Raw genomic sequence first — 14,602 nt, 5'->3', positions numbered from 1 at the left:
TTCCCCATGCACACATACACATGCGCGCGCACACACATACACGTGTGGCATATGTGGAGTAAGTGTGGGGGGATAAGTGTGTGTGTATGACCATCAATTTGGCATACAATGTTAAAGGAAACTACAAGCAGCAAAGCCGGAGGGCTGTGGCAAATGGAAATTCCTTGCACTGCTCTAGACTTGCTCAGCGATAGTTACAGAGTCCTGCACACATCTTCCCCGTGTCTCCCATTTAAGAGAAAGTTTGTTTGGTGACATAACATCATTAGAAGTGGCATTTTACTGTCCTTTTAAAAAAATGTGATGATGTCTTTAAAGGAAGGGAAATTCCCTCCGAGAAGACCTGTGTGGGACGCGGTTATAAATAACGGCTCTATTGGCGTAATCACGGGAGCTTCCATCATAGGAATGCCAGCAGATGCTGCCGCACCAGGGTACCCAAGCTGGTCACTGCATATGAATGTACAATTACATGTGCAGAAGAACGCCAGGGGAAAAACAGGAAGTAAGGAATAAATTAGTAGAAGTTTTGACTGATGGCAAAATGAACTGTCTCCCCGAAACCCCACCCAGTGTGGAAAACATTTATTAAAATAGGTTTATATTGAAGTTCCTCTGATAGGAGAGAACTGTCATATTAAAACAAACATGTTGCCTTCAGCTTTTGAGGCATTTAAAAATGCATCGCTAAGAATTTACATTCGAAAGTACAAAGGAGACCCAGAAGCCCTGAAGCCACCTTGTTTCCTGGCTCAACATTGCCTTCTGCTGTCCAGGACCAAAATCGCGGCTCAATTAAGACTCCTATCCCTCTCCCTGGGTTCCCAAACAGCTAACAGACAGTTCTCAGAAACAAACAAAAGGATGGGTAAAGATGAGAGTTCCGTGGGAAATGCACGGCAGGAAGGCAGGCCCGAAGAAGGACTGTCGCAAGCGGGAGGTTCAAGCTTCCACAGGACGTAAGCAATCCAAGGAATGCTCATCGTGGCCCTGAAAACTGACAGCGCCACGTGCTGAATGGAAGAAAAACTGGACACAAGCTCTTCTATGAAGGCACTGCAGATCCCACAAGCTGGGTTTTGAGAAGACACTGAGGCAAAAGAGCATCTCTCAGGGTTTCCTGTGTAGTGAGGCCCTCACCTGCTGTGTAAATGACTCAACCTGTGTCCCCCTTGGAGAATAAAGACATCCCAAAGGAGAGCGAGCTTCGTGACCACACTAGTTGAGATACTAACTATATACTTAGTTGCCCCAACAGCGTCTTCCTAACAGGTGGACACAAACCCTCTTCTAGGCAGAAAAGGGACAAATTTTACACTCTGCTAAAATTCCTAACACTCCCTCCTCCCAGACTTTGACTCCCTGCCAGACTGGATGCGCACACTCTCAGACTTAGGTGGGTGTGCATAGCTGTCATTTCGTTTACTTCCTGGAACCCAGTTCTCCAAATACAAGTTCGTTCTCACCAAAGCAATTAATAGGAGGGGGAAGCTGCTCATAACACCTTTCGATGAAGATGTGCATTGTGTAGGCATCACACACACTGTCTAACAAACTGGCAGAAACAAAAGACTGCCTTGCTTCCGAGGCTTTGTAAGGAGGGGCAGTTTAATACAATGTTGGAGTGCAGGAGGTGCACTGACGACAGCCCACACCATCAGAGGCACGGCATAGCAGAGCGAGGCCTGTGCTCAGGCATGTCTTCCATTTTGTCAGCCCTTTGCTTGGTCCTCAAGATCCCAGAATTAAAAAGATCTGCTAGAAAATAGTTTTAAATTATGACATCGTGTTTAAAGGGAAGGAATTTGGACTTCAGTACAAAGGCCAGTGCTTCGTGCTTGCTTATCCCTGGGCTCTTGGGTATGCCTCAGGCAGATTAGCTATCTGACTTTTGGCCACTAGTCCATGGCAGGCCCAGGAATTGGTTACCACAACAAATGGCTTTACACGTGCAATCAGCCACAAGCTATCTCTAGGATGGAGTAAGATACAATGACAGAAGCAGGCAATTAGAGACCGCACAACACTACAACAGTGAGGCAGGCAGAAGGGGAGTTAAGTTTTTAGTGTAAGCTTCAGGTTTATCATCCCTCACTACCCCCAAAAGACCTATAAAGACACCGGTCCATTATCAGAAAGTGGGAACTGGCCTAGACAGGGGTATGAACCCCTGAAAACAGGCTGCATGCCTGCTATGTAATTTGAAAATTATACATCCATATTGACAAAATCTAAACATATTTGACAGGTTTAACTACAAGCGCTTAAGTAGTTCCCTCCATTCACTCCCATCCCCCAGGTCCTACTCTTTGACACACTTTTTTTTTTTTGCATGAACTTTCACTGAACTTAAAAACACAATACAAGAACCCAGAATGGCACAAATTTATGATTTTAATATTTCATCCCCAAAGCTGTGGGCTCGGGTATATAAATCACCAAGATTAGGAACACAGCAGAGATTTCCACACAAGAGCTCTCCTTAGGTGCTCGCTTCCCTCAGCTTCCGTAGAAAGCAAATGCATTTTGGAAATGTATTCATTCTACCAGGGAATTTTCTATCGTACATTGCCGCCATGGTAGACTCAAAACATGAAGGCACCTCCAAGTCTGGACTGAAATTAGCATTGCCAGCCTTGTCAACGAGCCTCATGGGATGTGAGATGCTACACCTACCTGTAAATATTTTCCCTCTCATTAAAAAATAAGCACATTTTTAGTTTTTTAGCAGTTGTAAACTTTGTACAAATACTACTATTTGTGATAACATAACCAACAAGAAAATAAGCTTGTTGCCTAATTCTATTACTTAGAAAGAACTATGGCATGTATTTTCCAGAGCTTGATAGGTAGTTAGGTGGGTAGATGTATAGTAGTGTGTGTTTCAACATTTATCATTCTTTGTGTGTTTTATAATTTCATTTTTCACTTAAATATGTCACCTATCTTCCAAAGTCAATCAAATCAAAATCATTTTTGTTGACTATTTTGTATTCCATTACTGGCAAATACCACAATATTTAGCAAAATTCTTCACAACTAGGTCTATGAGCTATTTTTAATTATCTATTATCATACCCAATGCAGCAATAAATATTTCCTCAGCTACATATTCATACATTTGTTCATTGTTTCCTTAGAAGAAGTTGCTGGAACAGGGATTACTGAGTCAAAAGCATGCATGTTTATATTTCTGAAGTACATTGCTAGTTTCCTCTTATAGAGAATTCTACCATTCGAAGGTCCCAACAACGGTACATAAATAACACACATTTTCTCTTCCATGGAATGACAGCTATGACATCTAAGTAGTCAACTAGTTGTAACTGGATAAAATCTTGAGGTATTAACTCAACTGCTTCTCCAACTAGTCCCATGAACTTAGAGGCCTTCTCTTTACTCAGGGGCACATCTTGCCTGAGAAGGGAATCAAACACAAAAAGGGGGAGTCAAATTCTTGGTTTTTGAACTCCAAAATAGACTCTTGAAAAGCATACTATCAATATCACTATCAATATCACTCTGAATCTTAGCTGCCAGGAATGTTGCTAACTGAGTATTTTTGAGAGGAAAACAGTAAGGTTTCTTCAGGTCTCAAAAGATGAGTTTGTGCTGTCTTCAGGAACAGAGTAGTAGGTAAATCTCTCATGATGACAAGTGGTTAAATGAAGGCTTTGCCATGTCTGTAAGAGAGTCTCTTGACAGATGGTTGATGTGGGAAGGCCCAGTTCATGGTGGATCTGGGGTATAGGAAAGCTAGCTGGGGGTTACTAGCGAGCCAGTAAGCAGCATCCTCTCCGGCTTCCTTTTCCGGGTCTCTACTTTCAGATGTCTCCCTTGAGTTCCTGCCTTGACTTCCCCCCACTGATGGACTGTTTCCTGGAAGTGTAATATAAAATAAACCCTTTCTTCCCCAAGTTGTTTTTCAAGAGATTCAATGAAATGTAACTTCTTTGGAGGCATTATTTACCACTTCAGACATAGTCTAACAGAAAATACAGTCTCCTATGCTCAGACACAGCCAACTCTGCCCGCTGCCTTCCATTCCTGGGGATTCATACTGATGCTAATATATTTTTTTTGGAGGCTTTTGTTGCTAGTTTGTTATTTTTAGACTTCCAAAAGAACTGGGAAAGTCATCATTAATTGCTGCTTTGGGTTTTTTTTTCTCTTAGCCTCTATGCAAATTCAATACCCATGCCTTAAGCTTTGTTGTTTTAAGAAGGTCTTCATGAAATCATTTTCTCTAAAATAAGTGCATACATTTTAAAATTGTGCCTCACAATAAATCCTGACAATGTTATTTTTGAAATTTTAGGTTTACTTGTGCAGGTTAGTTGCAAAAAAAAAAGAAAGTGGTTTTCGTTTTAATAATTAAAGTGCAAATCAACTAACTACACCAGGAAATAAATGGGGAGGAAAATCTTTTGATTAATTTTACAATTAATTAATTAATTTTACAATTAATTAATTAATTTTACAATTTGTATAAAAACACCAGAAATACATATATGTACAGATATGAACATAAATGACAATTTACCTTAAATTAATATTTTAATTAGCCTTCCAAGTATTACTATTTCCCCCAGAGACTCCATGAATTCTGTCATAAAAATGACATCAAAAATTATCAAAAATCATTAACTCCAATAAAAACATGGTCAGTATGCTGTCAATAAATAAATAATGCATTTTAAACTATATAAATAATTAAAATATATCAGTAATAATTAATGAAATTTTCTATTTTTATTTGACAAAGACATATGTGTGGTCTCCTGCCAGAACTTCTCACCAGCACGCATGAGTCCTTTTCTACACAGAAACAACAGCACATTCGATCTACAGGTATCAGTTGGTGAGATGCTGTCTAAGCCTCCCTTCCCTATTCAGCAAGCTTTAGTCAGAGAAGCTGTGGTGGCAGCAAGCAGAGCTGTTACAAGCCAGCCTTTTTCAAATTTAGAGGAAAAGAATTATGTAGATTTCTAATGTTTTTGTCCAAATGAAATGACAGGAAATAAATATAATGAACGGAGAAATGTTAAGAAGTATTAGTTCTCCGAATTTAATATTTTTGTACTCGTAAGTCCAGTGTTTCCTAGCGCTAGGGGGCAGCCGTACAAGCAGCAGACAGTGGGGCTTCTCATATGGACTGCTCAGCAGTCCGGGCTCTTCCGATCATACGGCATCTCCTACTGCGTTCTCCAAAGTTATCTTATCACACTCAGGTGCTTACTAAACACTAATTCCAGGGGTCTATACCTCGGAGACAGGATTCAAAGGTGGAAGGAAGCCAGGTAACTGGTATTTTTAAAACACGCCTTCCGTGACATTGTTATTTATCGTCACTTAATATCGTCCAGGCTTTTGCTAAGAAACAATTTTAAAGAACAACATGCACAACTTGAGATTTTTTTCCTTATAACATGGGAAATGTAGGCGTCCCGGAGGCGATGACTCGTTGCTAATGTCAGCTTCATCCTAGCTTTTGTGACGAGCATGAATGAGACTGAAGGAAGCTTGCAGGAACACCTGCACTAAGAGGAAGCGCTGGGGACGGCGGCATACAAACCTCTGCTTTCCCAAACGCCTGGCAGTCCTTTCCCCTTCCCAGACTTCTCCCTTTCCTTCTGCACACACCTGAGTTCTTGTCGCACTTCTAGAGCTGTGTTCCCCGTTATCACAAACACGGCATCCATGGCGTCCGTCAGCACATTGCAGGCGTAACCAATATTAACGGCAGTTTCTGGTACAAAGAAAGATCACCTCTTGTTACATAAAGTTTTGAAGCTGTGACTGTGTCCCCAGAGCCTATCAGACCCAATGATGTTAGCACACACACACTGCAGCAGAGGTCTAGACCTGAAGCCCAGAACCAAAGTCACCCCTCAGGAAGCCGTTGGAGCTTGATTTTCAAAACTACCTTTAGATTCTCAAATCAATACTCACTTGATATCCTAAGCTCCTGTGGTATAATGAAGAAAAAATATAAACCTTTCTTAACAGAAACTATAAATAATTTTGAGTGTCAAAATACTAAATTTGGTTAATATTCAATGCTAATATGACAGGCTTAATAATTGAAGACAAATGCATGAAAAATTTTGTAGTTTTCCTGCTAAATGAAGAAAAATTGAATTTACTAATCAGTTCAAGCACCCAGAACTGCTCTGCCAGAGATGTGGAGAATTAGATGGTAATTTCTGTTCAAATTTTAGAATCTTTTATTCGAAAAATACAGAATCATGAAATACTAGCTAGTTCTACAAAATTGTTAGTCTTGTCCTAAAACAAAAAAGACAAATAATGAAATCTCAGTGTATCTTTTATATAAAGAAATCAGATAGATAATGGCAAATGCATTGGTACTTGTAGTAATTGAATAGTTGAGCCCATAGAGAAGCACCATCTGCAGCAAGGTCTCGGGTAGTCGGCATCCCATGAGTACCACAGCCTTCAGCTCTCTACTATTTAGTTTTTTAATCATAATTTAGGTAGAAAAACAGAGTGATGGGCCTAGTGGAATAGGCCTATAATCCTAGCTATATGGGTGGCAAAGGCAGGGAGGGTCACAAGTTCAAGGCTAGCCTGGGCAGTTTAATGAGAACCTGTCTCAAAACAGAAAGGATGGGATATGCAGCTGAGTAGAAGAATGTTTCCTAACATGTGTGAATCCCTAGGTTAAGTCAACAGCACTACAAAGAGACAGACAGACAGACAGACAGACAGTAGGAATATAGGCGTGTATATATAGTTATATAGGGAATCAATTTATCTCAAATGTAAGACACTCAATGCTCTATAAGGTATCTAACAAGATGGATCAATATAACCTTTAAAATAGGCACATGCTGGTTAACTGAATATTTTCTGTTTCCTAATGATCGAGCATAAAATTTTAAGCTTTTATTGTTAGCAACAGATTAAAAACTTATTCAAATATTTTTCTTTCTTAAGAAAACAACACTCAATTCTGTCCCCAGGGACCCTTCCCCCTGCCCAGGCCATCCCAGCTCCTTACCAGATCTGCTGCTGGGTTCTGCCCCCAACCTCAACCCCAACATTCAGACACAAGCCACACCGGTCAGAACTGGTAAGTGACCAGCCTGCCAACAAATTTGACCTACTCTCTCGATTCTATCCCCTGGGATCTCTCCAGTGGCACATGTCACCACTGCTGGGCCCAAGCCCCAACCCCAGCAGACTTCCCCCACTCGAGGGTAGGTCACACAGGTTAGAGCAGGCACAAGTCACACCTGCTTACTTAGACTCCAGCTGCTCAAGTGCAGGCCACATCAGTCAGAAGAACAGAGACCCTCTGTTATACCAAAGTCCAAGCTAACCATGAGGACAATTCCCAACTTGGAGAGAGTCTCCCAACTAGACCAGAGATCATGCCAGCAGTCAGAAATCCAGGCCACAAAAACTAGGAAAAAAAAATAGAAGAAACAGAAACCAAAGAACAAAACACCCATATAACAAAGACAAACTCAGATATCAAAGACTAGAACTAATCATCCCAAACCCAGATGACTAAACACCAATGTGAAAATACAATCAACTACAGCCAGAGCAATACAGCATCACCAGAGCCCAGCTATCCTATGACAGAAAGACCTGAATATTCCACCACAGACAAAGCACAAGAAAATTACATTTAAAAACTTTATGAAGATGATAGAATTTCTTAAAGAGAACATGAAAAACTCCCTTAAGGAAATCAAGAAAAAAAGACAACCAAATAATTAGAGGAAATCAACAAATCCCTTAGAGAATGCCAAGAAAGCCAATAAAGAGACAACAGGTGAAAAAAACTATTCGTGACATGAAGATCACAGTAGAAGCAATAAAGAAAACACAAACTGAGGAAATGATGGAAATGGAAAATCTGGGGAAGCAAACAGGAACTACAGATGCAAGCATCACCAACAGAATACAAGAGATGAAAGACAGAACTCAGGCATTGAAGATAAAATAGAAGAAATAGATTCATTGATCAAAGAAAATGTTAAATCTAAAAATACATAACACAAAATATCAAGAAAATTGGGACACCATGAAAAGACTAAACATAAGACTAATAGGAGAAGGAGAAAAATCTCAGCACAAAACCCCAGAAAATATATTTAACAAAATCATAGAAGAAAATTACCCTAACCTTGATGTGGGATTCCTCTCTGTATGCTATGAATGTGTTTTATTACCATTGGTTAATAAAGAAGCTGCTTTGGGCCTATGACAGTGCAAAATAGAGCAAGGCGGGAGTTCCAAGCAGAGATAGGGGAGAAAAGAAGGTGGAGTCAGAGAAATGCCATGTAGCTACTGAAGGAGAAATATGCCTGCCCACCGAAACCTTACCTGTAAACCACACACCTCATGGTAAAATATGAAATAATAAGAATGGGTTAATTTAAGATGTAAGAGTTAGTTAATGAGAAGCCTGAGCTAATAGACCAAGCAGTGTTTTAATTAATATAGTTTCTGTGTGATTATTTCGAGTCTGGGCAGCTGGGAAATGAATAAGTAGCTTCTGCCTACCTAACCTAAACAAGGACATGCCTATAAAGATAAAGAAGCTTACAAAATACCAAATAGCCTGGCCAGAAAAGAAATCCCCTTGTCACATAATAACCAAAAAACTAAACATACAGAACAAAGAAAGAATATTAAAAGTTGCAAGGGAAAAAGGCCAAGTAACGTATAATGGAAGACCTATCAGACTTACGCCCAACTTCTCAACAGAGACTATAAAAGCCAGAAGGTCCTGAACAGACATTCTGCAGACTCTAAGGGATCACAGATACAAGCCCAAACTACTATGCGTAGCAAAACTTTCAATCACTAAAGATGGAGAAGACAAGATATTTCATATCAAAGACAAATTTAAGCAATATCAATCCACAAATCCATCCCTATAGAAGGTACTAGAAGGAAAACATCAACTTAAGGAAGTTAAGTACACCCACAAAAACATAGTCAATAGATAACCTCACACCAGCAAAATCCAAAGAAGTGAAACACACACACACACTACCAACAACAAGAACAACAAGAATTAACAATCACTGGTCATTGATACCTTTCAATATCAATGGACTCAATTCACCAATAAAAAGACAGACACTAACAGAACGAATATGAAAAAAGAAGTCATCCTTCTGTTGCATTAAAAAAAAAACACCCCACACCTCAACATCAAAGATAGACATTATCCCAGAGTAAAGGGTTGGAAAAAAGATTTTCCAATCAAATGGACCTAAAAAACAAGTCAGTGTATCTATTCTAATATCTAACAAAATAGACTTCAAACCAAAATTAATCAAAAGGGATGAAAAAGGACATTTCATACTTGTTAAAGGAAAAATCCACCAAGATGACATCCCAACTCTGAACATCTGTGCCCAAAATGCAATGATACCCACATATGCAAAAGAAACATTACTAAAGCTTAAATCACACATTGAACCCCACACATTAATAGTGGGAGACCACCCACTCTCACTAATGGACAGGTTGTCCAAACAGAAACCAAACAAAGAAATAATGGGACTAATAAATGCTGTGATTTAAGAGAACCTAACACATATCTACAGAACATTTTGCCCAAACACAAAAGAATATTCCTTCTCAGTACCTCATGGGACCTTCTCCAAAACTAATCATATACTCAGTCACAAAGGAAATCTCAAAAGATACAAGAAAATTGAAATAGCCCCCTATATCCTATCAGACCATCATGTATTAAAGCTGGATATCAACAATAGAAACAAAAAAATCTACAAACTCATGGAAACTGAGCAGCTCTCTATTGAATTACTACTGGGTCAAGGAAGAAAGAAAGAAAGAAATTAAAGATTTCCTATAATCCAATGAAAATGAATGTACAACATACCCAGACTTATGGGATACAATGAAAAAAAGTGCTAAGAAGAAAATTCATAGCACTATCTGCATTAAGTAATTAGAGAATTATCGTAAAAGAGACATAACAGTATACCTGAAAGCTCTAGAACAAAAAGAAGCAGACATACCCAAGAGGAGTAGGTAACAGAAAATAACCAAACTCAGTACTAAAATCAATAAAATAGAAACAAAGAGAATAACACAAAGAATCAATGAAACAAAGAGTTGGTTCTTTGAGAAAATCAAAAAGATAGGCAAACCCTTATCCACAGTAACTAAAAGGCAAAGAGAGAACATGCAAATTAATCAAATCATAAATGAAAAGAGAGACTTAACAACAGACACTGAGAAAATCTGAAGAATCATTGAGTCATACTTCAAAAACCTGTACTCCACAAAATTGGAAAATCTAAAAGAAATGGACAATTTTCTCAATAGATACCACCAACCAAAATTAAATCAAGATCAGATAAATAATTTAAATAAACCCATAAACTCCAATAGAAGCAGTCATAAAAGTCACCCAACCAAAAACAAAGGCCAGGGCCAGATAGTTTAAGTGAAGAATTCTACAAGACCTCCAAAGAAGAATACTCCTCAAGTTATTGCACAAAATAGAAACAGAAGGAACAATGTCAATTTTTTATGAGGCCACAGTCACCCTGATACCCAAACCACATAAAGACTCAACAAAGAAAGAGAATTACAGACCAATTTCCCTCATGAACACAGATGCAAAAATACTCAATAAAAATACTTGTAAACTGAATCCAAGAACACATCAAAAAGATCATCCACCATGATTGAGTCAGCTTCATCCCAGAGATGCAGCAATAGTTAAGATATGTCAATGTAATCTACCATATAAATAAATTGAAAAATAAACAGACCTTGAAAGTATAATACTTAACTTCATATGGAAAACAAAACACCCAGGATAGCTAAAACAATCCTGTACAATTAACAGAACATCTAGAGGTATCATCATCCCTGATTTCAAGCTGTACCTCAGAGCAGTAGCAATAAAATACTAAGGTAATGACATAAAAACAGACAGGTGGATCAATGGAATGGAATCAAATCCCCACACCTATGGACAGTTGATTTTTGACAAAGAAGCTGAAATTATACAATGGAAAAAGAAAGCATCTTCAACAAATGGTGCTGGCATAACTGGATAGCGGTATGTAGAAGCACTCAGGAGGCAGATTCTCTGTGAGTTTGAGGCCAGCCTGGTCTAAAAGAGCTAGTTCCAGGACAGGCTCCAAAGCTACATAGAGAAACCCTGTCTCAAGAAACCAAAAAGAAGAATAAGAAGAAGGAGAAAAAGGAGGAGGAGGAGGAGGAGGAGGAGGAGGAGGAGGAAGGAGGAGGAAGGAGGAGGAGGAGGAGGAGGAGGAGGAGGAGGAAGAAGAAGAAGAAGAAGAAGAAGAAGAAGAAGAAGAAGAAGAAGAAGAAGAAGAAGAAGAAGAAGAAGAAGAAGAAGAAGAAAGAGGAGGAGGGAGGAGGAGGAAGAAGAAGGAGGAGGAAGAAGAAGAAGAAGAAGAAAAGAAGAAGAAAAGAAGAAGAAGAAGAAGAAGAAGAAGAAGAAGAAGAAGAAGAAGAAGAAGAAGAAGAAGAAGAAGAAGAAGAAGAAGAAGAATAGATCCATCTCTATCACCATGCACAGCACAAAACTCAAGTCCAAGTGGATCAAAGACTTCAACATACACTAAACCTGATGGAAGAGAAAGTGGAGGATAACCTTGAACACATTGGCACAGGAGACAACTTCCTGAACCAAACACCAATTGCACAGGCACCAAGATCAACAATTAATAAATGGGACTTCATAAAACAGAAAAGCTTCTTTTGACACTGTCAAAAGGACAGAACAGAAGCCCACACAGTGGAAAAAGATCTTCACAAAGCCCACATCTGAAGAGGGCTAATATAGAAAATATATAAAGAACTCAAGACACTAGACATCAACAAACGAAATAATCCAGTTAAGAAGTGGGGGATACAGATCTAAACAGAGAACTCTCGACAGAGGAATCTCAAATGTCCAAGAAACACTGAAAGAAATGTTCATCATCCTTAGCCATCAAGGAAAATGCAAATCAAAATGACGCTGAGATTCCATCTTACACCTGTGAGAATGGCTAAGATCAAAAACACAAGTGACAGCTCATGCTGGAGAGGATGTGGAGCAAGGGGAACACTGCTCCACTGCAGTGGGAGTGCAAACTCATACCACCGCTTTGGAAATTAATATGGCTATTTCTCAGAGCACTGGGATCCAGTCTACCTCAAGACCCAGCTATACCACTCCTAAGTATATACCGGAAAGATGCTCCAGCATACCACAAGGACGCTTGCTCAACTATGTTCATTGCAGCATTATTTGTAATAGCCAGAACCTGGAAACAACATAGATGCCCCTCAACCTAGGAATGGATAAAGAAACTGTAGTACTTATACATAATGGAGTATTATTCATCTGTTAGAAACAATGACATCAGGAAATTTGCTGGCAAGTGGATGGAACTAGAAAAAAATTATTCTGAGTGAGGTAACCCAGACCCAGTTAAGACAAACATGGTATGTATTCACTCATAAGTGAACATTAACCATAAAGTAAAGGAGAACCATGCTGCAACCAACAGACCCAGAGAAGCTCGTTAACAAGGAGGGTTCAAGGAGGGATGGGGATACATGAATATCACTGCAAATGGGCAAATAGAAGGGGGAGGAGTATGGAAGGGACCATAAGGATGGAAACAAGAGGGATCAGGTTGGGGGAGGATGGAGAAAGAGTACTGGGAGAGACAGTTGGAATCTCGGGGCAACTCTGCGATGAGCTAGAAATCTAATTCAATGGAAACTCCCAGGAATCTCAGAGGGTGAACATAGCTAAGACTCCTAGTAATAGGGGATCCAGAGACTAAACCAGCCATCTCCTCTAAGCAGACAAGACTTCCAATGAAGGGACTGAGACACCAACCCAGTCAAAAATCCTTTGACTACAGTTGTCCTGCCTACAAGATGCGCTGGGGTAAAGGTGGTGCAGAAATTGTGGGGGTAACCAACTAATGACTGGCCCAGATGGGGATGCATACCCTAAAAGACCCTGAGGGCCAGGCCCCAGATACAGGATACCCCAGAGACCTAGGGTCTAGACCTAGAACCAAACATAAATGGCAAAAAAGCCAACAAAAGATCCCTAATGATATTCTGAATACTCATAAAATTAGTGCCTAGCCCAGCTGTCATCGTAGAGGCTTTACCCAGCAACCAATGGAAACAGATGCAGAGACCCACAGCCAAACATTAGACAGAACTCAGGCAATCCTGTACAGGAGGGGGAGGAAGGATTATAGGACCAGAGAGGGTCAAGGACACCACAACAAAACCCACAGAACCAACTAACTTGGGCTCATAGGGGTTCACAGACACTGAACCAACAACCAGGGAGCCTGCATGGGACTTACATAGGTCCTCTGTATGTATGGTATGTAACTCGGTCTTTGTGTGAGACTTCTAACAGTGAGAGCAGGGGCTATCTCTGACTCTCTTGCCTGCTTTTGGGACCCTTTCTTCCTACTGATTGCCTCATCCAGCCTTAGTAGAAGGGAGGTGCCTAGATTCACTACAGCTTAATATACCGTGACAGGCTGATACCACAGGAGCCTCCCTGAAACTGAAGAGAAACAGTGGAGAAGGAGTGGATGGGGCGGGGAGTGGGGTAAGGAGGGGAAACTTTGGTTGAGATATAAAAACAATAAATAAATGAATTAATAATAAAAGCTTTAAAAAGAAAAGAACACTCACTCAGTGTCTACTCATTCCTAAAAGTGGTTCAGCTTCCACAGACAATCCTGGAATTCAGCCAGGTGCACTGATTGGTACAACTGCAGTTGTTGTTGAGATACAGTAACACGACCATAAACAGCTGAGAAACAGCTGCTGCCCTTAGCCTCTCAGAAGGTTGCTCAACACTCTGAGTTCTCCTAGAAGATCTCCCACACCTCCCTGCCATCAGGAAACTAAAAGACAACGTAAGGTCTCCAGTGTCTCCCTTCACGACTGATAGAATAATGCTCGTATGAAAGCCGTGTTGAGAATGTTTCTCTGTAAGCCGGGCAGTGATGAAGCACGCCTTTAATCCCAGCACTTGGGAGGCAGAGGCAGGCGGATCTCTGTGAGTTTGAGGCCAGCCTGGTCTACAAGAGCTAGTTCCAGGACAGGCTCCAAAACCACAAAGAAACCCTGTCTCGAAAAACAAAAAACAACAACAACAAAAAGAATGATTCTCTATAAAGGCAGCAACTCTACAGAAACTCTGCTGACCAGAGAATATACTATAGGAGGTATTGTTATTAGTTTTTGAATGAGAAGGTCATATTTCTTCAGAAAGGTTTCTTTTTGCATTTCAACTTTTTCCTACATAGAGAACCAGGAAAATGTTGAAGTACTTAAATTTGCTGGTTAACACATTTTTTTCAAAGAATTAATTCTCCTTCTTCAAACATTGTCACCCCTTTCCAAGTTACCTTCTTTGTCTCCTGTTAGAATCCAGATCTTAATATTGGCTAGTGATAGACTTGTAACTGTTTCAATAACACCTTCTTGTAACTTATCTTCTACGGCAGTGGCACCTAGTAGCTTCATTGGAAAGTGAAAATTAATGTTAATGCATACAAAGAACACATGT

At 39.9% G+C, this 14,602-nt stretch overlaps 1 protein-coding gene across 4 annotated transcripts in view; it reads right to left on the bottom strand.

The window, feature by feature from the left end:
• Positions 1-14,602, bottom strand: part of Atp8b4 (ATPase phospholipid transporting 8B4 (putative)) — a 162,453-nt gene that overhangs the window by 36,142 nt on the left and 111,709 nt on the right. For all 4 annotated transcript variants that reach the window (XM_057780833.1, XM_057780835.1, XM_057780836.1 and 1 more), the window contains 2 exons: positions 14,442-14,553; positions 5,644-5,749 (listed from right to left, as the gene is read on the bottom strand). In XM_057780833.1, the coding sequence (XP_057636816.1) occupies positions 5,644-5,749; positions 14,442-14,553 (218 nt within the window). The remainder of the gene's footprint in view (positions 1-5,643; positions 5,750-14,441; positions 14,554-14,602) is intronic.

The sequence above is a fragment of the Chionomys nivalis genome, chromosome 9 (genome assembly GCF_950005125.1).
Source record: "Chionomys nivalis chromosome 9, mChiNiv1.1, whole genome shotgun sequence".
NCBI classification, from domain to species: domain Eukaryota; kingdom Metazoa; phylum Chordata; class Mammalia; order Rodentia; family Cricetidae; genus Chionomys; species Chionomys nivalis.
The sequence above is the reverse complement of the archived record's forward strand: the minus strand, read 5'-3'. Positions and strand labels throughout refer to the sequence as shown.